The sequence below is a fragment of the Salmo salar genome, chromosome 06 (assembly GCF_965601325.2).
Source record: "Salmo salar chromosome 06, fSalSal1, whole genome shotgun sequence".
NCBI classification, from domain to species: Eukaryota; Metazoa; Chordata; class Actinopteri; order Salmoniformes; family Salmonidae; genus Salmo; species Salmo salar.
The window spans coordinates 65,291,935-65,316,850 of NC_138296.1; the positions used below are offsets into that span (position 1 = coordinate 65,291,935).

Sequence of the window (24,916 nt, forward strand, 5' to 3'; positions counted from 1 at the left end):
TTAAAGAGCAGGAGCTGATTGGTTGAATGTTGACTTACGTAACGTTTATCACGTGTAACGTAGAAGCATGGCTCAATTTGCAATCTGCAAATTATTGCTGAAATATGTTAGCTATTTTTTTCTGTGAAATGCTTTAAGGTAACTGGAAATGTTTTCACACATATATTGATAGCTCTCGAGTCAGCTGGCATGGGAGGATGCTCATAACTAGGTAACCGTACTTACCTCGGTTTGTTTACGTTCGATTGATGAGTCATTCTATGTATTGCCACTAGGTGTCAGCCTTAGATTATGTAAATTACAGCCTAAAGTGAATAATGGCACCGTAGTCCTTAGGATAACCTTGTCACCCCTCAAATTTAGTCACTACAGGTAGCATGTAAAATTTTTAGGATAGTTTTCTACTTCCGATATTTCTCAAATTTCTGCTCCTATGTGTTAGTTTTCCTCTTACAGTTTGCTTTTATTCAACTATTTACTGCATAAGGGTCTAACACAAATACAAGTAAAGCAATTATCAAAATACTGAAGTGAAATGAAGATTACACTTTCAATTGATCTGAATCATTCATTACATTTCTGGAATATCTGTAATATTTGCAATGTTCAGGACAAAATGTCCTGAAAAGAATGGAAAGAAGAAAACGATTTGCTTTTATAGCCATCTCAGTGGGAAAAGCCACAAAGGATAGTTTAAGTGATAAGTAAAACCGTTTCCCTCCACAGGTTGAGAGGACCACTGTTGACTTCCTACCTGCTAGAGTGCAGCTAGAGAACAGCAGAAACAATGTGTGGGGGTTGGTTGGCCAAAACTCCCTGCTTTGTGAAACAGATAAGTAAGGATGTAATTTATTCTCAATAGAGGGCATTTCTCATTTGACATTAAAAGAACACTATTGTGATCTAGGTAACTTTACATTCGATTGGTATTTTTTGCATTCTTCAAAGGGATTCATGCAAATGTTTAAGAATTACCAAACGCTGCACAAGAAGAACATTTAATGATATTATACTGTATTTATAAAACACACATACATACACTTAATTTCTGTGCTTTTTTCTGTGGCTTAACAACATACACTAAGTAGGCTAACATACTACACAGAGAGGGGCACGTTTTGCAGAAAGATCTATGTTGCCAACAGTGCATGCCTCTTCTACTCAGACATCATAACAAAATTAGGTTGACAAGTGCACAGCTAATTGGGACAGACAGTAATATTACATCAAAAGACGTCATGAAGTCCTTTTAAATGGCACTAATTAGGACATTCTTTGATTCTGAGACAGCGAGATTATAGGAAAGACAAAAATCACAGCACATTAAAGTAAGACAGGTGACATTCTGCCTTTCATTGTATAGTACAGGGAAGTAAGCTCAGTGCCATATTTACAATTGTCCTGGATAGAAGTAAAATACTGCTTGCTCCTTGAACATTAATATATTTAAACAGTATGGTGCTGCTGTAATGTAAGTTGCTTCTTATTATATTTGACAATAGCCATGCTACAGTTGAAAAACAAATGCTGGAGAGTAGGTGTAGCAACAGCAAATACAGTATGTATTGCTAAATCTGAAGGGAACTTACAGTATGTCTCACTTGGTGGCAGCATTGTTAAAGGGCTAATTCAGAAGATTCATTTGGTTTGACTTTGTGTTTGGTGAATGTCATGAAAGTCTTTGACATACTGGCCAATCAGAAGTGACACCCTTCTTATCTGACCCTTCCTATCTGACTTGTAGGTGTTAATGCCATAGGAAAATATAGAATTTGCTGTGAACTGATCCATGTAGGGCTGCTTACAGTGTTCCAAAAGGAGTTGGCTACTGTATATGACTTGGCCTACATTAATATGTTTTACAGCGACTTTTATTCAGGCCTGTGTTAATATGAAGAGTTTCATTCCAAAACGCTATATATCCATTTTCAGAAATGTTGGTAAATTAGCTTTTATTGTTTAAAGACATTTTGAAAGAGATTGGTGAGTTTTTTTTTCTTCAAGATCTAATCATGGCATGGGGTTGTTCAATGACAGAAATGCATTTGTTTAAAATCTATAACTTGGTTTAATTTCAGAAAAACAAATAATCATGTTTTTTGCAAAATGCTAGGTTTTACACAGTCAAATGTAACAAATAACTACATCTTTAATAAAGACATTTACAAATGCTACATTTGTGACATCGACATTTATTTAATAAAACATTTAAATCAATAAATTAAAATGAAATTTACATTTGACATTTTAGTCATTCATCAAATCCTCTTATCGAGAGCAATTTACAGTAAGTGCATTCAACTCAAGAAGATGGCTAGGTGAGACAACCACATATCACAGTCAAATATACAGGAATACGAACATTCCATTCCAACAAAAAAATGGATATATAGCATTTTGTATAAAAAAACAACAACATTTTCATAAACATCTAAAATCTATGAATAAAAAGTCTGAGAACAGTAAACACGTGAACAATTTGTGGAAGTAGCGTTTTGGAAATAAACTCTTCATCTGTAACCTTGTGGAGGACAAAAGAACTGTTAAGGTTAAAGTTTTACCAAAGCATTCCTTAATCATGCCCATTCTTTGGATCAGGCCCAGGGTGTTCAGGTAGTGGTTGTGAAGCTGCATACTCACTCTCCTTTTTTTTGCAGCAGCAGAGTTGGAACAAAAACTTTGGAATGAATTGACATTTTCCATTGGATGTAGAACTTGGGCCCGCGTTTTATAGTTGTTGTTCTCATTATTCGATTAATCTCGAAGTCTTAACTGAAAAGAACCAAAGAAAAATATATTAGTGCTGATCTCAGCAGATTTATTTTTTACTTAATGAATAAATACGTTTGGAGTTTGCCATGCAGGCATTAGACTTCCTTCAGACTGCCAAACGAGTGGTTTACATCTTTGATTCAGTGTTACCGAGCGGGAATGCCTCTGTATATTAATTAATGCTGCATTTCCAAATTCCTCCACACAAACTGAATGATCTCACCAAATAAATAGTTATTTTTAAGAGCTATGTATTAAAAGAGCAAAAATAACATCCGTTGGATTTTAGAGACAAACATTAGAACGTTTTTCTTTACTTTGAGGAAGTTCTTTGTAAAAAGAGTATTACATCCATTTATTTACTTTTAGCTGAGTGAGACTTGGAAATTATATGACTACTTACAAGCCAGAACCCATAAAAGACATGTATGCACATTTCACATTAGTGTTAAGTCTTGGGTCAAGAATAAATGGGTTACAGCATGGAGGGGACATTTAGGTCAATAGGGGCTGGGATGTAGAACATCCTAGGCACTTAATTTAGTGAATTTGTTTTAATTAACTTTGTTCTCAGATTGATGACATACTGTATAGGCCTAGTAAAATTGTTGACAGAATTCAGAAACCTGGCCATTACTTACCCATCAGCTGTGTAGATCTCCCTCATTTTCTTTAGGGAACAATGATGTCTTTATACTTTATTTTTTATTCAACTAGGCAAGTCAGTTAAGAACAAACTCTTATTTACAATGACGGCCTAGGAACAGTGGGTTAACTGCCTTGTTCAGGGGCAGAATGACACATTTTTACCTTATCAGCTCAGGGGTTCAAACTAGCAACCTTTCAGTTACTGGCCCAACGCTCTAACCACTAGGCTACCTGCCGAAATCTAAAATCTTTTGCTTTGTCCAAATGGTCTTATTTCGTATTTTTCCTCCATCCTCCACCAGCTGATGCCAATGACATACACTAGATCACTAGACTCTTAAAAAAAAGTTGAAATAGGGACATTTGATTGGTTGAATTCGAAAACCTCAACAATCATGGGACTACTTTGAAGGGGAAGAAAACTTCACCTTTAAATTGCGGAAAAGGCTGTTTGAAACATATACCTCAGTGATATGAAACCGATATTTAATTTCAAAATGTGTTAAAATTAGCTTAAGTTTAGCTTTAAGGTAAGGGTCAGTTTTAGATTTTGGCACTGTCATGAAGCATTATGACCATCCTGTGTCACTTTACTTGGACTAAGAAAATGCACCTTATGATAATGTCAAGAAGCATTATGACCATCATAATCATATTATCCGGATAGGCTTATCACGTACATGCCCTTATGTCATTCATCAATCAAAAAGTGAGTGTCTTGTCCTGCTCCTGAAATCTGCTCCTGCATTCATCCTTGTCATCATCAACAGAGCGTTGGGGTAGGGGCATGTCTGACATCAATTTATGCGCAATTACAATGATCATTATTATGGACAATTTTAGAAAATGTTATACAACATAACATACTGTTGACACGTAGGCTATGGTGTAATGGAATGTTTTGCCTTGTGTGGTAGGTTTTGTGGGTTTTGACACTCTTATGTAGGTGTCATAACCAGCCATAAAATAATGCAATATATGTCACAACAGGTCTAAATAAATGTGTCATGACAGTGTTATGACCATATTATGACATGTTATGACACATAATGTCGTATGTTATGACATATTATGACATGGTTATGACCATGTCATAAAGTGTTATGACACTGGGTGTCAAGTAAAATGTTACCAGACAGGTATTCACCAGTGAATTTGATAGCTAGTACTGATGTTAATTACAGTAAAGTAAAACCAGTGCAAATTAGCTATTACGATGAACAATTAAACGTTCAGCAGCCTTTACTAGTCCCATTTGCTCATTTGACATATGTTTTGTTTCATCATACAAACAATTCTAGGTTGGGCTTGTCTTTTACTTGTGGATGGAAGAACAAACTGCTTGTTGTGGCCTCCCAACCGGTTCATAACCAACCTGGGTTAAAGTGATGCTCAGGAACTTTTGTATAATTTCATCCAGTAGTTTTGAAAGTGGTGCTCACTTGCCAAAACGTGCCCCCCGCTTTTTGTGTACTATGTCATCCATTTGTGTACTACGTTAATCATTTCGTATGATAGGTTACGTCCGACAATGTTTTTATATACAGTACCAGTCAAAGGTTTGGAGACACCTACTTATTCCAAGGGTTTTCTTTATTTGTGCTATTTTCTACATTGTAGGATGATAGTGAAGACATCAAAACTATGAAATAACACATATGGAATCATGTAGTAACCAAAAAAGTGTTCAACAAATCAAAATATATTTTAGATTTTAGATTCTTCAAAGTAGCCACCCTTTGCCTTGATGATATCTTTGCACACTCTTGGCATTCTCTCAACCAGCTTCAGCTGGAATGCTTTTCCAACAGTCTTGAAGGAGTTCCTACATATGCTGAGCACTTGTTGGATGCTTTTCCTTCACTCTGCGGTCCAACTCATCCCAAACCATCTCAATTGGGTTGAGGTCGAGTGATTGTGGAGGCCCGGTCATCTGATGCAGCACTCCTGTCGATGACAATAGGGGCGTGATCCCCCCCCCCCCCCCCGTTTCCTGTATTCCACGATCAGCTTCTTGATTTTGATGACGTTGAGGTAGAGGCAGTTTTTTGTTTACCCCGGCACAACGTCTGTTTGAGCCTTTACCGGATGGAAACTACAAGTGTAACGGCTGCGCTCAATGCAATGGCACTTACAAATGTAGATTCTTCAAACATCCCCAAACAGGCAAACAGATCCCAATCAAAGATGTTATCACGTGCTGGAAGCGAACCACTCAATTTCGTCCCTACGTTATATCGGCATCAAACATGTCACCTTCCCTAGGAGAGGGGGTGACCTTGACAATGTATTGTTAAAATGAGAGGCTACCTGAATCTTTAATTTAAAGACCCTTGCTCCCTTTGGTCTCAACGTAGACTTTGATCTGAAGCCATTCTTATGATTATTGTGATTTTGCTATTCATTGTAAATGTTTGTAGGGCTATGTAGCCAAATTGTATCTATGATCGTATACTATCCATTTATGGTTTTAAATGTTGTATTTATATCTGTAAATTAACCAATGATATCAAGCCACACCTGGCCATGATTACAGACACCTGTGTGTATCCTTTGACACTATATAAACTAGTGACCCGCAGTGTTGGTCATTATACCCTGATGAAAACAGCTTGTCTGTTGAAACGTTTGTTATTAGGTTATTCAATTATTGCATCTGAGTGTGCGGCGCTCCTTTTCTTTTTCAAGAGGATGTTTTCCTAGCACCACTCTGCCAGGGCTCTAACCTCCTCCCTGTAGGCTGTCTCATCGCTGTCGGTGATCATCTGATCATCTGAAAACTTTATGATGGTGTTGGAGTTGTAAGTTGCCACACAGTCATGGGTGTACAGGGATATCATAAGGTGAATGCACCAATTTGTAAGTCGCTCTGGATAAGAGCGTCTGCTAAATGACGTAAATGTAAATGAGTACAGGAGGGGGCTGAGCATGCTACCCTGGGGGGCTCCCATGTTGAAGGTCAGTGTGGCGGAGGTGTTGTTACCTACTCTCACCACCTGGGGTCTGCCTATCAGGAAGTAGAAAAATGTAAGCTCACGCTAATGTAAGTCGCTCTGAATAAGAGTTTCTGCTAAATGACTAAAATGTCAAATATAAATATAAGTCTAGGATCCAGTTGCAGAGGGAGGCGTTCATACCCAGGGCCTTGAGCTTAGTGTCGAACTTAGAGAGGATCATGGTGTTGAACCCTGAGCTGTAGTCAATGAACAGCATTCTCACATAGGTGTTCCTTCTGTCTAGGTGGGATAGGGCAGTATGTAGAGCAATGGCGATTGCGTCATTCATGGATCTGTTGGGACGGTATGCAAATTGGAGTGAGTCCAGGGTGTCAGGTAAGCTGATGTGGTCCTTGACCAGCCTCTCGAAGCACTTTATGACGACAGAAGTGGGTGCTACAGGGTGATAGTAATTTAGGCAAGTTACATTAGTTTGCTTGTGTACATGGACAATGGTGGACATCTTGAAGCATGTGGGGATCATAGACTGGGACAAGGAGAGGTTGAATATGTCTGTGAACACACATGTAGCTAGTAGGACTATGACTGTCAAATGTGATTGTGTATGTAGTAGTATTTATGTATTTGACAACTGCTGATTTAGTAGAAAGGGCTTTATAGCTATATAAAATGAATTGACATTTGTTTGTATGTGTCTCTACAAGACAGGGCCGTTATTCCTTCATTGGAAGGCCTGTCCGCTCCAAGACCTATCCATCAACATTGACTACTCCATTGTGTCCCAGACTGCAAAGAACCAATGGTGCTACAATGCATAGACTACTACTGCTGCAACTCACACTGATTCACAGGTAAGTTCTACCTGTATATTTGTATTAATTTATACATCTCAGGCTCTGTCTTTTCTTTGTTGGCATCATAACTGGCATGTACCTGGCTCTCCGTGAGCCAGTCATATTGAGCACACTGAGGACACAATTGTTTACAGATGGTCTCACACATTGTATGTGTAACGGCTGTCTATGGAAGAAGTGGACCAAAATGCGGCGGAGTTAGGGTTCGTCATTTTTAATGTTACGAACACTATGCAATTAACAAAACCACAAAACTGACAGCCAACATAGTCCTGTCAGGTGCAACAACAGTGACAAGCACAATTACCCACACCACACAACGGAAACGTAGGCAACTTATGTGTGACTCCCAATCAACCACAACCCTCTACAGCTGTGCTTGATTGGAAGTCACACGGCCAAAATTAAATGAAACAATAAAACACTTACTCCCTTCTGCCACGTCCTGACCCAACTACACCCTCTACTGGTCAGGACGTGACAGTACCCCCCCCTCAAGGTGCAGACCCCGGGATGCACCTAAAAAAAGGAAAACACAAAAAAAATCCCCAACAAAAAGGAACACCTAAACAATAAGGGAGGGAAGGGAGGGTGGCTGCCGTCACCGACGGCACTGTGCTACACCCTCCCTCCCCAACCCACCTATCCTGGAGGTGGCTCAGGTGCAGGACGTGGACCTCGCTCCACCTTCGGCGTCGCCCACTCTGTTGGCGCCGATCGCTGCGCCGGGCAGACGGGCCACTCGGGCTGACCCTGGCAGACGGACCACTCGGGCTGGGTCGGAAGGCATGCGGGCCACTCGGGCTGGGCCGGAGGGCAGGAGGACCACTCGGGCTGATCCTGACAGTCCGGCCACTCCGGCAGAACAGGGCAGTCCGGCCACTCCGGCAGAACAGGGCAGTCCGGCCACTCCGGCAGAACAGGGCAGTCCGGCCACTCCGGCAGAACAGGGCAGTCCGGCCACTCCGGCAGTTCAGGGCAGTCCGGCCACTCCGGCAGTTCAGGGCAGTCCGGCCACTCCGGCAGTTCAGGGCAGTCCGGCCACTCCGGCAGTTCAGGGCAGTCCGGCCACTCCGGCAGTTCAGGGCAGTCCGGCCACTCCGGCAGTTCAGGGCAGTCCGGCCACTCCGGCAGTTCAGGGCAGTCCGGCCACTCCGGCAGTTCAGGGCAGTCCGACCTCTCTGGCGACTGTTGACTGGCGGGCAGCTCTGACGACTGTTGACTGGCGGGCAGCTCTGACGACTGTTGACTGGCGGGCAGCTCTGACGACTGTTGACTGGCGGGCAGCTCTGACGACTGTTGACTGGCGGGCAGCTCTGACGACTGTTGACTGGCGGGCAGCTCTGACGACTGTTGACTGGCGGGCAGCTCTGACGACTGTTGACTGGCGGGCAGCTCCGACGACTGTTGACTGGCGGGCAGCTCCGACTCAGGATTCACCAGGCTGGGGAGACATAACGGAGGCCTGGCTTGAGGAGGTGGCACAGGAGAGACCAGGGTGGAGAGACCCACTGGAGGACCGGTCCGTGGAGGAGACACGGGCTTGACCAGGATAGGGAGATCCACTGGAGGACTGGTCCGTGGAGGAGACACGGGCTTGACCAGGATAGAGAGACCCACTGGAGTACTGGTCCGTGGAGGAGGCACGGGCTTGACCAGGATAGGGAGACCCACTGGAGGACTGGTCTGTGGAGGAGACACGGGTTTGACCAGGATAGGGAGACCCACTGGAGGACTGGTCCGTGGAGGAGACACGGGCTTGACCAGGATAGAGAGACATGCAGGAGGCTTGGTTCTGGGCGTAGGTACAGGATGTGCAGGGCTGGGAAGACATGGAGGAGGCCTGTTTCTGGGCGCAGGCACAGTCTTTACCAGACAACCAGCACGCACCTCAGGACGAGTATGGAGAGCTGCCTCAGGTGACATCATACCCACGACACGCTCATTAGGGCGAATGCCGTACTTTATGCACCACACTAGCAGCTCTCTCATCTCTCTCTCTCCTAATTTTCCCATTAACCCCGTCACAGTCTCTGTCTCATAGCCCTCGCTCACCTCCAATGTCATCCCGACTGGCTCTGGTTCCGACCTCAGCTCCACCGACTGTCCCGTGTGCCCCCCCCCAAAAAAAATATTGGGGCTGCCCCTCGCGCTCGTTGCGCTCTCTCTCCTCGTAGTATCGCCTCTCCGCTCTCGCCGCTTCAATCTCCCACTGCGGGAGGCGATAATCCCCAGCCTGAGTCCATGGTCCCTCTCCGTCCAGGATCTGTTCCCATGTCCATTTGTCCATAACGCAGTAGTCCTGCTGCTCCTTCCTCTTCCGCCGCTTGGTCCTGGTTTGGTGGGTAATTCTGTAACGGCTGTCTATGGAAGAAGTGGACCAAAATGCGGCGGAGTTAGGGTTCGTCATTTTTAATGTTACGAACACTATGCAATTAACAAAACCACAAAACTGACAGCCAACATAGTCCTGTCAGGTGCAACAACAGTGACAAGCACAATTACCCACACCACACAACGGAAACGTAGGCAACTTATGTGTGACTCCCAATTAACCACAACCCTCTACAGCTGTGCTTGATTGGAAGTCACACGGCCAAAATTAAATGAAACAATAAAACACTTACTCCCTTCTGCCACGTCCTGACCCAACTACACCCTCTACTGGTCAGGACGTGACAGTATGACTCACAAATGTGATCTCTTCTAATTATTGTGCTTTGATAAAGGACAAAATATGAAAATGGTTATTTTATTATGTCAAACATTATTCTTTCTCACAATTTATTTGCTGCAGGAATAAAGACAGACACAAATCCAGGTTTGCATCTGTTTTGTATTCAGGTTATAGCCTGTTAATTCAGGTTTCCTACTCTCCCACCATCTGTGTGAGGTGACATCATTTTATGTTCAACGATACCATACCTGTGACATACCTTTATAATAATGATATCAAGCCTTGGTAGAAAACAACTAATCCTTCCATAAAATCATTAGCAGTAGAGCAGGGATAAAAACGGGATGGGGCACAGATGGCTTTGTTCTAACTTGACATCTACTTTATAGCTCATTACATAACTAACACCTCCACATCCTTGGGGTTATGTCCTATGTCTGAAAATCCTGCTCAATCTTCAACTCGTTGCACTTTCTCACCCTTTCTTCCCTGATTGACCTTTCGATAATTAAATCAAGCAATTTGGCCTGCATGTCAGCTGCTGTCACGACTTCCGCCGAAGTCGGTCCCTCTCCCTGTTCGGGCGGCGTTCAGCGGTCGACGTCACTGGCCTTCTAGCCATCGCCGATCCACTTTTCATTTTCCATTTGTTTTGTCTTTGTTTTACACACCTGGTTTCAATTCCCCAATTACATGTTCATTATTTAACCCTCTGTTTTCCCCATGGTTTTTGTGCGTGTTTGTTCATTGTATTCCGGTCCGTTTGTGTGGGCTTGGTAATTCTACATGTACTTGGTATTTTGAGTAAAGTTACTTTAATTACTCATCTCTGCTGTCCTGCGCCTGACTCCTCTGCACCAGCTACACCCAGACCATTACAGCTGCTCTATCCCTGTGTGACACTTTTATTCTTGCATGCCAAGAGTAATAAAAGTAAATATATATATAATATATATATATATATTAACAAAGCCTCCAGACTTTCAGAACCACCTGGCACACATGTTTATGTGTACCGGTATAAAAATGTTCTTGTACTTTATTACTCAGAAAACACTTATAGCTGTGTCACTAGGCCACGGTTACACAGAGCTCAGCCCATTAGGCATTTTCACCCAGGAGTGAACTACAACATGAGGAGAGGAGACGGGTCACTGAAGGGTAACAGAGATTTGGCCTTTGGCCCAGTCAAGGCGATTAGGACACACCTTTTTTTCTGATGGTTGAATATCTTGAAGGGTGGTTTTAGAAAGGTGGACAGCAGTTTATTTCTGTACATAAGATGTACATTCAGGTGAGGTAGATTTCCAGCAAGCTGTGATTTTCCAGGTGTTCCTCATTGGGTTGATAGGGGATAATACAGTGCATCTCATTTTTATACAAACGAGCAGTACATAGACTTGTATTCAGAGGAAATACTTTGACTGTGCCAGCTGCCAGATGCCTGCTGGGCTTCTGCATATTCAGCACTTTAGAGGGTATTCAAAAAAAGTGGAGGCACTAATGCTTCTTTAAGCCACTATCATCCCAAGAGTTTGGGCAAAACCTTAATGGCTTTCCCTCTCACTCTTGGAGATAAACAGCACATGTCTGACAGTGATTTCAGCGCACTGAAGCGTATTTCCAGCATAGAGCATTTCCACATACCTGTGGTGACGTGCACAAGTTCAGTTTGCGATGCTTGTTTTTCTGGCAGCTATTGAGGTCTGTGCATGGCTATAAGACTCTTGGACTGGCTCCAGTAGTCCTGTTGTGAAGAACAGAAGCAGTACTACCACGTCACTGGCAGCTGCTCTGTTCCGCTCTCTCTGTCTCTCTCTGTCTCTCTCTGTCTCTCTCTCTGTCTCTCTGTCTCTCTCTCTGTCTCTCTCTCTGTCTCTCTCTCTCTCTCTCTCTCTGTCTCTCTCTCTCTGTCTCTCTCTCTCTCTCTCTCTGTCTATCGCTCTCTCTCTCTCTCTCTCTCTCTCTCTCTCTTCTCTCTCTCTCACTCAAATTCAATGTGATTTAATGGCATGAACAACAAGGTCAATGTTACCAAAGCAAAGTGATAGACACAATAATGAAAACAACAGTGACAAATATCTAATACAAAAATGTAATCTCCCCTTCCTCCTCTGAGGAGCCTCCACTGCTGTAGATGGTAAGTAGTTGGTAGGCTCAACAAAAAAGGCCAGCTAACGTTTGCTAGCTAGGTAGCTACAGTTAGCTAACATTAGCTGGCCAACACTAGGCTAGCTAGCTACAAACTCTAGCTAACTACCTATGCTAAATCATCCAGCAGAGTTCAAGTATCCCAAAAAAAAGCGAAAGAAATTGCATGGAAAACGTACTTTCTCTCTCCTGTGTTGACATTTCAAGGCAATATTTCATGTCTGGATTTTCCACACTGACCTTCTTCTTGACCCTGTTCTTTTCGCACTATTAAATGACTTCCGTATCAACACCTGTGGGAATGTTCGAGGTCGTCATTATTTTGAGCATGTTGCGTAGATAGGTAGATCTTGACATAATGCCTTAATTCCTGGGATAAATAACTAATTACACCAATGCATCCAATCCAAAAGTGAGAATGTTCATTAACAGTGAAACCCTTTCAGGGTTACATGATGGAATAAGAGTTTGTCTTATGACCATTTTAAGTGCATTTATATACCATTATTCAACCAAGCTTAATAGGCTTACAATTTGTCCAGCACAAATAACTATGTCACAATTTTAACCATAGCTGCATGTTTACACACATTAATGTCAGTAAATTTAGTTCAGGGTGGAAAAAGTTGCATTCTGTGCATGGTTCTCTTTATGGTTGTGCTCTGTATTTACAAATCAGTAATTGCATAATGTAGTTTACAGTATGGTAAGGAGTTGGCAAACTCGACTTTCCAGCTAACATGAGCCATTGTAAACTGATAGTTGAAAAATAACGAGACAATAACTGGAACTCAGCTAGCTAACTAGCTAGTCACCTAGCTAGGTAGTTGGGGGCTACAGATGGGCTAGCAAACATTAGCTAGCTAGCTACAGTACGTCTATTTTTGCATACATGTATGCTGCACAGTGGCGTTGGGGCGAAGACTGGTTAAGTTAAAATACCGTGAGATAATTGTCGCTATTTTTATAAATGGAACAGATTAGCTATCTATCCAACATTGCAATAATAGCTAGCTGGCTAAATGTACACAGAACAAAAATACTGTATAAACACAACATGTAAAGTGTTGGTCCGATGTTTCATGAGCTGAAATAAAACATCCCAGAAATGTTCCATACTCACAAAAAGCTTATTTCTCTCAAATGTTGTGCACAAATCTGTTTACATCCCTGTTAGTGAGCATTTCTCCTTTGCCAAGATAATCCATACCACTGACAGATGTGGCATATCAAGAAGATGATTAAACAGCATGGTCATTACACAGGTGCACCTTGTGCTGGGGACAGGCCACTCTTAATTTGCAGTTTTGTCAGACAACACAATGTCACAGATGTCTCAAGTTTTGAGGGAGCATGCAATTGGCATGCTGACTGCAGGAATGTGCACCAGAGCTGTTGCCAGATAATTTAATGTGCATTTCTCTACCACAAGCCACCTCCAACGTCATTTGCTAATGTCAATGTTGTTAACAGACTGCCCCATGGTGGCGGTGGGGTTATGCTATGGGCAGGCATAAGCTATGGACAACGATCACAATTGCATTTTATAGATGGCAATTTGAATGCACAGAGATACAGTCATTGAAGAGGAGTAGGACAAAACTCCACAGGCCACAATCAACAGACTGATCCACTATATTCAAAGGCTTCCCTGTGGCTCAGTTGGTAGAGCATGGTGTGTGCAACGCCAGGGTTGTGGGTTTGATTCCCACGGGGGGCCAGTACAAAACAATGCATGAAATGTATGCATTCACTACTGTAAGTCGCTCTGGATAAGAGCGTCTGCTAAATGACTAAAATGTAAAAAATGAGATGTGTCGTGCTGCAAATGGTGGTCACACCAGATACTGACAGTTTTTCTGATCCACGCTTCTACCTTATTTTTTAAGGTATCTGTAACCAGCAGATGCATATATATATTTCCAGTCATGTGAAATCCATAGATTAAGGCCTAATGAATTTATTTCAATTGACTGATTTCCTTATATGAACTGTAACTCAGAGAAGAAAAAGACATACAAATACATGGCTCTGGATAGCATACAGGTCAGCTACAACCAAGGCAATGTAGCTTTGTAGCTAGCTGGCATTTCTTCCATGAACAAAGAAAACTAGTTAGCTACAAACCTAGTGAAATGGAGGCTTGATAACAAGAGAGTAGTGTTGACAATTTTATAGAAAGGTTATGAAACGGAGTCTATTAATGATTCATTAGACAATCTATCAAGTCCAGCGGTAGTCTGCAAATGGTTTCCAATGCATTCCTATGTGTTCTTGAGTCCAGCTTTCTGGCTCTCGTAACCTGGAACTACCAGAACGGGTTTGTTTACAAATATTCTGATTTGGCCTGTTTTTAATTGGCTTACGCTTATTATGTGGTTTGTGCAGGCTGACATATGGTGCGTTGGGATGCTATCGGAAACTTTAACATTTGTAACAAGCATTGTAACAAGCATTCGTTGTTACACCCCTGTAATTACAGACTGCAATTACCACCAGATACATGTTGTTATAACAGTATAACTATGAATTACTACAATGAATTATAATACTTGTTACAGTGTAATTACATGTCTAATTACACTGTAATAAGGAGTGATACCGAATATACCTTTTGTAAATCAAATGAATCACCATAATGTTTATTATTTAGTAATACTGTAAATTCAACTACAGCCTGGTCTCATAGACTAGATTTAACATACAGTTGAAGTCGGAAGTTTACATACACCTTAGCCAAATACATTTAAACTCAGTTTTTCACAATTCCTGACATTTAATACTAATAAAATGTCCCTGTCTTAGGTCAGTTAGGATCACCATTTTATTTTAAGAATGTGAAATGTCAGAATAACAGTAGAGAGAATGATTTATTTCAGCCTTTATTTCTTTCATTACATTCCCAGTGGGTCAGAAGTTTACATACACTCAATTAGTATTTGGTAGCATTGCCTTTAAATTGTTTAACTTGGGTCAAACGTTGCGGGTAGCCTTCCACAAGCTTCCCACAATAAGTTTGGTGAATTTTGGCCCATTACGCCTTACAGAGCTGGTGTAACTGAGTCAGGTTGGTAGGCCTCCTTGCTCGCACATGTTTTTCAGTTCTGCCCACAAAGTTTCTATGGGATTGAGGTCAGGGCTTTGTGATGGCCACTCCAATACCTTGACTTTGTTGTCCTTAATCCATTTTGCCACAACTTTGGAAGTATGCTTGGGGTCATTGTCCATTTGGAAGACCCATTTGCGACCAAGCTTTAACTTCCTGACTGATGTCTTGAGATGTTGCTTCAATATATTCACATAATTTTCCTACCTCATGATGCCATATATTTTGTGAAGTGCACCAGTCCCTCCTGCAGCAAAGCACCCCCACAACATGATGCTGCCACCCTTGTGCTTCACGGTTGGGATGGTGTTCTTTGGCTTGCAAGCCTCCCCCTTTTAACTCCAAACATAACGATGGTCATTATGGCCAAATTGTTCTATTTTTGTTTCATCAGACCAGAGGACATTTCTCCAAAAAGTACAATCTTTGTCCCCATGTGCAGTTGCAAAGCGTAGTCTGGCTTTTTTATGGCGGTTTTGGGGCAGTGGCTTCTTCCTTGCTGAGCGGTCTTTCAGGTTATGTCGATATAGGACTCGTTTTACTGTGAATATAGATACTTTTGTACCTGTTTCCTCCAGCATCTTCACAAGGTCCTTTGCTGTTGTTCTGGGTTTGAGTTGCACTTTTCACACCAAAGTACGTTCATCTCTAGGAGACAGAGCATGTCTCCTTCCTGAGCGGTATGACGGCTAAGTGGTCCCATGCTGTTTATACTTTCATACTATTGTTTGTACATATGAACGTGGTACCTTCAGGCATTTGGAAATTGCTCCCAAGGATGAACCAGACTTGTGGAGGTCTATCATTTTTCTTCTGAGGTCTTGGCTGATTTTTTTTTATTTTCCCTTGATGTCAAACAAAGAGGCACTGAGTTTGAAGGTAGGTCTTGAAATACATTCACAGGTACACCTCCAATTGTTTAAAGGCACACTCAACTTAGTGTAGGTAAACTGCTGACCCACTGGAATTGTGATACAGTGAATTGTATGTGAAATAATCTGTCTGTAAACAATTGTTGGAAAAATTACTTGAGTCATGCAGTGGTTGAAAAACGAGTTTCAATGACTCCAACCTAAGTGTATGTAAACTTCCCACTTCAACTGTTGTAAATGTAAATCACACTCAAATGACACTCCAGGACACTCAGATTTGTGTGATATGTTACGTTTGGTGTGGTTACATAAGACAGAAGGTTACTTAAAGATAAAAAGAAAGTAGGGTGATTGGTCAGGATGGATGGGTGGGCATATAACACAAAGGTTGTGTGTTCGAATCTCATCACGGACAACTTTAGCAACTTGGCAACTACTTACAACTTTTTAGCTACTTTGCAACTATTTGTTAGCTAACCCTTCCCCTAACCCTAACGCTAACCTTTTAACCTGACTCCTAACCCTAACCCTAACCTTAACCCCATAGCCTAGCTAACATTAGCCACCTAGTTAACGGTAGCATTATCCATCTAGCCACATAGCCACATAGCTAACGTTAGCCACAACAAATTGGAATTCGTAACATATCATCCATTTGCTAATTCGTAAAATATTGTACAAATTGCAATTTGTAACATATCATATGAAATGGATGATGGACATCCACAAATTAGTACATACAATACGAAACATAACATATCACTCTAATTGGAGTGTCCCTGATTTACATTTACTAGGTTGTCAACTATGATGACACATAAGGCAACTTGAGTTCAACACTCAAGTTCAACATGCAAACAGAGAGACAACGGACACATTGGACAGCCCACTGAAAGACTGCTTAAATTCAACGACAAAGTGTCTTCCTCAGTATTGCTCCATGGCAACAAACATTCAAAGCTTGATTTGTAAGCGGAGTATGTGAGGAAGTTACTGATACTGAATATTACCATCCTTCTTATATAACTTCCAAATCCCAATTATTTTTCATTTAACCCTCCCGTGGTCCTCGTATTATGTCTACACCCCGTGTCCTCCGGGTCACCCTGTCCCGTCTTGGCTAAACGCCCACTGGGCACAAGTGTGACAGTATGCGTGTGAACAGCCTTTGCAGATGTATTTCTTACACCTGCAGCACACCGTGTGTGTCTTAGAGTCCTTCTTCGGTGGGCAGTGGCTCGGTCAGTGGCTGGGGCAGTGGCGGACTCCTCAGGTTGTTGACGAGCCGTAGCACTCTGTACGGCTTTGACAAGTGCTGACGCTGCTTCCGTGCGGGGGAGATGCTGCCTTCTTTGGATCAATGGCTTCACAAGTGCCTTTCCCAGCTGCTCCAGGAACACCCTCCTCTTGTTCCGCTTCTGAGGCATCCAGTTAGGCTTGAACTCTTGCCATATGACAAAGGCATTGTAGGAGGACACGTCAAGGATGTTGTGGAAGATGACCAGGGGCCAGCGGGCAGTCATCCGTCTGCAGCTGTACGTTCCAACCACCTTGTCTAGGTTGTCCACGCCGCCTTTGTTGCAGTTGTAGTCTAGGATGACAGCCGGCTTCCTGTCGTGGCGATCGCTAATGTCGGCCTGTGTGTGCAGCGTGCTCAGAAGTAGCACGTTCTTACTTTTCTTTGCCAGGTAGGACACTAGAGTGATTGTGGGCATGAAGGCAAACCTTGAGGACAAGACCTGTCTGCCCTTTGACGCGAGCAGCTCCGGCGGGAGCTCGGTCTTGTTCTTTCGTACCGTGCCGACCATGGTGAAGTTCCTCTCGAGGACCTGCTGTCCCAGTTCATAGGAGGTGAAGAAATTGGCACACGTGGCATTGTGACCACTCAGTCCCTTTGTCAGATCGAGGACGACGCGCATCCCCTGGTTCTTCTCGGGGCCTCTGCTGGTCGCCTTGCCAGTGTAGACTTGCATCTTCCATGCGTAGCTGGATCTGGAGTCGCAGGCCACCCATGACTTGATGCCGTATTTTGCTGGCTTGCTGGGAATGTACTGTCGGAATGGACAGCGGCCTTTTTGGAGGGAGAACAGATTAGCGTCATTACTGGCTACTTGGGGCAACTGACGTTTGTCATTACACTCGTCTACTACTACTACTAGTACTACTACTACCACAACTACTACTACTACTACTACTACTACTACTACTACTACTACTACCTCTCTATACACATGTATACATATGTATATGTAAGTATATACACACAGTACCTCTGAACGGGACCAGTTGCTTGTCCACTGTCATGTCAGGCCCTGGGTTGTAGAGGGCTAGCAGCCGCTCCTCCCACTGGTCCCAGACCTTTCTTATGGCTGCAAGTTTGTCCGTCGCAAGTCTTGCGTGTCTCGACTGGCGGTCGTCCTCTCTACAGTCAGCTTACACGGGTGACGTGAATCGACAAGGCACGTGTTCACCCCTGTTTGTTCACCCCTGTTTGTTCACCCATGTTTGTTCACCCCTGTTGCACCACTGGCCTCCCGTTTCTAGTACGCCTGCAGTACACGCCTGCTCGGCAAGCAACGTCATGCAGTGCCGGCTGCCCTCCCCCTGGACACCATTGGGTCCACTTGGCTGCCCTCTTGCACACTGAGGCAGGACATGTCTGGGCATGCATGTGTAGCCGTGCTGCTGTTCACCCCTCCTGTTGCACCACTGGGCTCCCGTGTGTATGTGCGTGTGTGTGGGTGTGTGTGAGGCAGTGAGAGGCAGTGAGAGGCTGTGTAAAGGCCTCCCGCTGTCCTGTGTGCAGGTAGAGCAGGGCCACACACACACACACACACACACACACACACACACACACACACACACACACACACACACACACACACACACACACACACACACATACACACACACACACACACACACACACACACACACACACACACACACACACACACACACACACACACACACACACACACACACACACACACACACACACAATAACATACACCTTGCTAGTGCTGGCTGGGTCACTTTGACCCCGGGACAGCGGGGACCCCTCGAAACCCAGGGCCTGGGTCAGTCTGACCCCAGGACAACGGGAGTGTTAACTAGGCAAGACAGTTAAGAATAAATTCTTATTTACAATGACGGCCTACCCCGGCCAAACCCTAACCCAGACGACACTGGGCCAATTGTGCGCCGCCCTGTGGGACTCCCAATCACGGCCAATTGTGATACAGCCTGGAATCAAACCAGGGTCTGTAGTAACACATCTAGCACTGAGATGCAGTGCCCCGGGAGGAGTGCCTCGGGAGGGTACTTGTTTGTTTATATATGAATAGGGAGTGTTAGGTGGTCACATGTTGCAAGTTAGACGTTGCATTGCTGGACACGTATAGGTGAACAGTAAACGAATCATCTTTAATGTACATGAGATCCACTCTCAGCACAGCAGTCTTATACCTGAGCAGTATAATGAACACGGTCACTCAAATATCTGTGAATTTACTTTTTATCAACAGATACCATAGGAAATTCAAATAATTTGCAGTAATATAGGCTGTAACCAACCAAGACTGGTGTTATTTGACATTGATTATCTGGGTTGCAGAGGCTTTTTAAAATCTATCCTGTTTAAAGATGTGTATGTCCGGAGATTATTCACAGTCGGCCCTTTGTATTTAGAGAGATACACCAACACTGGGCTTTTCAGAAATTTGTCCTTGGGTTTTCCTACTGACGTGAACATACTTTTGTTCTCGTCAGTAGTCTCATCCCACATGCATTTCCCAGGTGGTTGAATTCAATGCATGCTTGACCTGATCACTTAATTTAGATACAAATGTTTAAGTGCATCAGAAACAAATGTGTCCAACTTTGCATTGCTACTAATACAGTAGTGTAGACCGTGTGTGCCCTCATTCACCCTCCTCATGTTGGGATGATAGAGGACAGTGCAGTCACACTGGAGGAGTGTGTTGTCAAGGGCAGGCAAGGACTTCCAGGGGAGATGTGTTAGCCTTGGCATGCTCAAAAGGGGAAAACACTTGCTGAAGAAGATAGGCTGCACCTGTGGTTTCGAGAAATGAGTATGTCAGCAAATCTATTCATTATACATTTACAAATCCCTTCAGATTTTGCGAAAATGTACGTGCTGCATCTTCTACAGTTCTAATGACTTCTCAGACAGAGTTCACCCAAGTCCCTGGTGCACTTGAAAAAGCAGGGCATCTCTTTGTCTGGCTTTGCAGTGCCCTTTTCCCAGTACCCCATTGTGAATTCACTTAAGCATTCCGTACACATCCACCCCCCACCACTCACAGTACCATAGGAGAGGTTATCCTTTGTAAGTCAATCTCTACAATTCACCATGTGCCTGATGGGCTGTACCAACACTGCCAGAGAAATTAGAAATGCCCAGTAATCATTGGGTAGCCGCGGTGGAAGTACATAGAATTCCTTGACAATGCTCTTTTCTCTGGTCTGTCAGTGCCCTCCAGAGAAATTGTGACTTATAATCAAGAAATGTAATTATAGGGGGTATAAAACACAGATAGTCTTTTCACTTACATTTGCTTTTATTGAATAGATGCAGGTCCATAGCTTATTTGGGGCACATGCAGGGAGATGAAGAGATTTAAGAAGCCTGTGCAGAATTCTAGGATATGTGAACAAGGAAACATTTTCCTTCGTGCTTCGGACAATGAGATGTTGTAAAAATCTAAATAAATGATTGGATTAGTATCTGCATTTAATAGAAATGTTGTTACATTTTTGTTTCACCAATGTTCCATATTCACCCATAATAATTGGTTAACTGTGTCAAATAAAGTTTTTGAATTTATTTTAAACTCATTAACAGGTTTTATGGCTTTGGCAGCCATGTCCCCTGCTCAGGGTATTGTGGCTAAACTTGTATCAATCAATGAAGCAAGAACTTTAATGGAAGATAGTTAAAGGAATCACAGTTTTGTTCCACGACCACACCATGAACGTTCTATTTTGGAATTTATGTAATTACCCCACTTTAGCTCTGTTAATTGGCTCCATTCACATCTAGGTGTTAAACCAAATCAAAGCACTGCAATGGAGAATGTCACATAGAGTTGATAGCTGTGGATGGAACTGGGATATAGGACACTTGGAAGTAACTTTATTTAATATTTAGTTACGTTTTCCTGCTGGAGTGGGTAACAAGTTAAGAATCAGTATCCTACCTCATGTAAAAAAGAGATACTGTAGATCTGCCAGTCTGAGACAGCTAAACAGGGAAGTGTGTGATCTCACTGCCTTGATGGATTTATTTTGGATGACAGAGGCACTCTGAATGACATTGAATCCGTGCTTAAAGTCAAAGTGGAGAGGACAGACAGGAAGGGAGAGGGGTTCTATGCCACAGATCCACTTCCTCTCAGTGGCTTGCTTGGTGTTTTGTCTCCGAACACTGAGGTTTTTAGTGCTCCACTTGGAACCAGAATAGAGCCATGAGGAAGGATGATCGCAGGCAATTTTTTTCTCTTCCCTTTGTCCAAAACTCATTTGATTCTAGTCAGCTCCCCCTCTTCAGCCATGTCATCTGAAACTTCCCCTCATGGGCCAAACCACAGCATTTCTTTGCACAAGAACAGATGATATTAACATTTTACGGGCTAATGGAATAGATCCACAGAGACCCACAGAGCTCTGAAACAATGCCTTTGAGGTGTTGTATTCCATCTGCCTGAAGTTGATACTGTAGTATGGCTTCCGTCAAGATTGGAGAGATCATATCTTTCCCAACACTAACTAAATCCTGGTACAACAAAAAAGATTGTGTTATGATGCTATGTTGTATTACATTATATTATACAACACAATGGGTATCCTAATAAACCAATAGCATCATGTATGTGAACATCATCCTTTGGAGTTTGGGCTGTTCATTGCACGACATTATGACATAAACCACGTTTCCATCTGCAGTCTCTATGCGTGCAAGTAAATTTAAAAGTAAAATCACGACAGCTGTGATGGTACAATTGTATAAATGCCTACAGATAATTTGTTTATTTTGTCATGGTGGGATCTTTTTGTGTCGGTTAATTATGCGAGAAATGGCGGTGGAAACACCTTTATGAACAAATATTGATATAATAACCATCATATCGAAGTAAACTTGGAGTAACAGGATGAGATGGTGTGTGGTCCTCCCACTACAACTCAGGGTAACCATGCAGTTTATTAGGCTACAGATGAAATAAGTTACAATAAACTTCACAGGGTGGTGAAAGTGCACCGTGATCTTGATGCTCCTTTCCAATAAATATCGAAGGTCTTATTCTGGTGACATGACGATCGATGCTTTGACTGCCTTTTGACAAATACAAATGAAAAATCTGTCGCCAATTGGATGAAAACCTAGCTACAGTTAAACAAAATTTGTCTTGGGCATAAAAAGTAAGCTCTTAACCCAATGTTTCTTTTGCTCTGAGGTCAAGACAACACTTTAACACTTAAGTTAACCCAGTTGACCCCGTTGTCAGGGACTTTATATTACGTTTATAGTAACCAGAATGGACCCAATGGAATTTTAATGTACACTCCTTTACTATGTTCTTTGGGCCACATTTAAGACACTTCCACTGCACCATGTGGTTATGCCACCGACCAGGATTCTCAAAGAGGAAGAGAGAATGTGTAAAAAAGGAAGTATAAGCATTTTAAAACTACAAGTAATTGCATGTTGCTGGCAGAGGTAGTGCTACATGCCTGTTTAATTTTGTGTGTGGCAAGAAAGTGGTTTGCTTGTTTTATACTTACCAGCAGATACGCACAAATCCCTTTAACTTTTGTGCACTTATACAGTTGTAAATACTGGCAAACAAGCCTGTATATTCAGGAGGCCGGAGTGTGAGAGAACCAACACTGGGCAACAAGTGGCATAATGGGTGGTATTTACATGTGCATTTGAGAGTCTTAAACATATTTTAAGATCTTAAAAGCTATTTAAACGTTTTCTTCAAAGACTAAAGTAAGGGTGTAGCGATAAAATTTGATAATATCCCTTCAAATTCTATTCAATTAAACTTGACATGTCAAGCCATGTCAACCCCAATTGTTCCATTTTCATTAGGACTAACTATTAAGGAACTTAAAATACTTCCCCTTTCAACCCAAAATGGTCTTGGATGGAGAAAGATAATGCCAGAGTTAGTTTTGTCATAAGTCCACCACATGCTCAAGATTAATTCAAATCTTGTTAAGAATTTCAACAACTCCACAACTCAAGAGCCCATCCTCATCTTTGCAGTTAGTCTATCTTCAGGAAGTAGTGGTGGAGGGCTGGTGCACACCTGTGTTTACCTTACTCTATAGTTTTCTGGCCATTCTGTCTGTGTCCTTAAAGAGATGTACACAGGAGGAAACCCAAACAGAGCTGGTTTTGTATTGGTTTCTTGGGCTCCATTCAGCTGAAATCTCCTAGATATGGGCCTTTGAAAAAGGGGATTTCTTTATTAAAAGACAAGTGACAGTGTAATCACCAGCTCCCAGACAAAACCACTGTGTTGAATAATTGACTGTAAACAGCAAGGGAATGCTAATTATGCACTGGCTCCAATCTTAAAGGACTAAATGGATTTAACTTGTAATTTTGAATGGTGGAGGAGAAACCTCACACATGGCTGTGTGGGGGACTGCACTGTATTGCAAGTTCAGTGTATCACCAGCATGAGCTTCCTGTATGAAATAATATTTTTGGTAACTCCTCTGTAGCATGCTACCTATCTAATTGGCCATCGCATCTGTTTACTCTGTCCTAGGGCAGGGATGGGAATAGGAGAATACACATCGTACAATTTCGAAATGTGGTTATGCATCAGCATTTTTTCTCTTGTATTGTCAGTCACTGACAGTCACTCAATTAGCCCATGACAGTTAAATGTTTTCGATTGGTTAATTAGTCTAGCCAGCTAATCATGGTCCAATTATGGACCCGGGGAGCTCCCGGGGGGCTCCCATATGCTTTGAAATCTAAGTTAGCTGTTACTAGAAGACAAGCTAAAGTCAGAACAAAAACACAGACTTGCCTTCCAAAGCGTGTGAAAGCACACATTTTAATCTACTGTGTAAGAAACAAAGCCCATAATTTAAAAAATAATACATTGAATACATCTAAAACCAAAAGCAGCACTGTCGCCTGTTTTACATTTCTTTTCACAGTATTTAGCTGTACTTTTGTAAATCCTGTTAGTTCACTCTGATCCAGGAGCAGAGTTGGCTGTAAATGCAGAGTTTCCAGCAGAGGTCCTTCTTTTATCAATTTTATAGTGACAGGTTACAGAGTGCCGGGTCAGGGGGATGAACCTTACTGCTTTTACACAGGGATTCAAGCCCACCACACATGCTCAGAGTTTTTGCCACACAGAAACACACACCAAGTCAACAAGGGGTCACACTTTTTTTTGTTACTTAGGTAATTTACTGGGGTAGACTTAATGAGAGTGGAGCCTCTGGGGTTGGAAGCGGCACTGAGCCAGTTGTCAGTTCATTTCACAACCGCACAGCACATGATGAGGAGGCTGATTAGCATTGATTGCTTAGTCAGTTGATTAGTGAGTAATAAAAGATTGACTAATTGTCATCCAAGGTATGAATGTGTGACTATGACTCAGGACTCTAGTCTCTGACTCACCATAATCTGAAATCATAGGCACATTCCTGTTTTACTCATTAGGACATTTTACCCAAAGAGGGGTTGAATAGATTTAGTTTCAAAAGTCTGCACGCTAAATAAACCCACATACATTTGAGCAAATTAAGTTACTTTTAATTTAGGGTAGCCTATTCTGCTGTAATTTAATAGGCAAGCTCTGTCTGACTCTGGCATCATAATG

At 42.5% G+C, this 24,916-nt stretch overlaps 1 protein-coding gene across 1 annotated transcript; it reads right to left on the bottom strand.

Annotated features, from left to right (window-relative positions):
- Window positions 1–14,925: 14,925 nt before the first annotated feature.
- On the bottom strand, window positions 14,926–18,647 carry LOC106607911 (piggyBac transposable element-derived protein 4). Its single transcript, XM_014205390.3, has 2 exons — window positions 18,308–18,647; window positions 14,926–18,108 (listed from the first exon to the last, which is right to left on the bottom strand). Exons 1-2 carry the CDS (start codon window positions 18,339–18,341, stop codon window positions 17,078–17,080), a joined length of 1,065 nt encoding a protein of 354 aa, XP_014060865.1. The 5' UTR covers window positions 18,342–18,647; the 3' UTR covers window positions 14,926–17,077.
- Window positions 18,648–24,916: the final 6,269 nt, after the last annotated feature.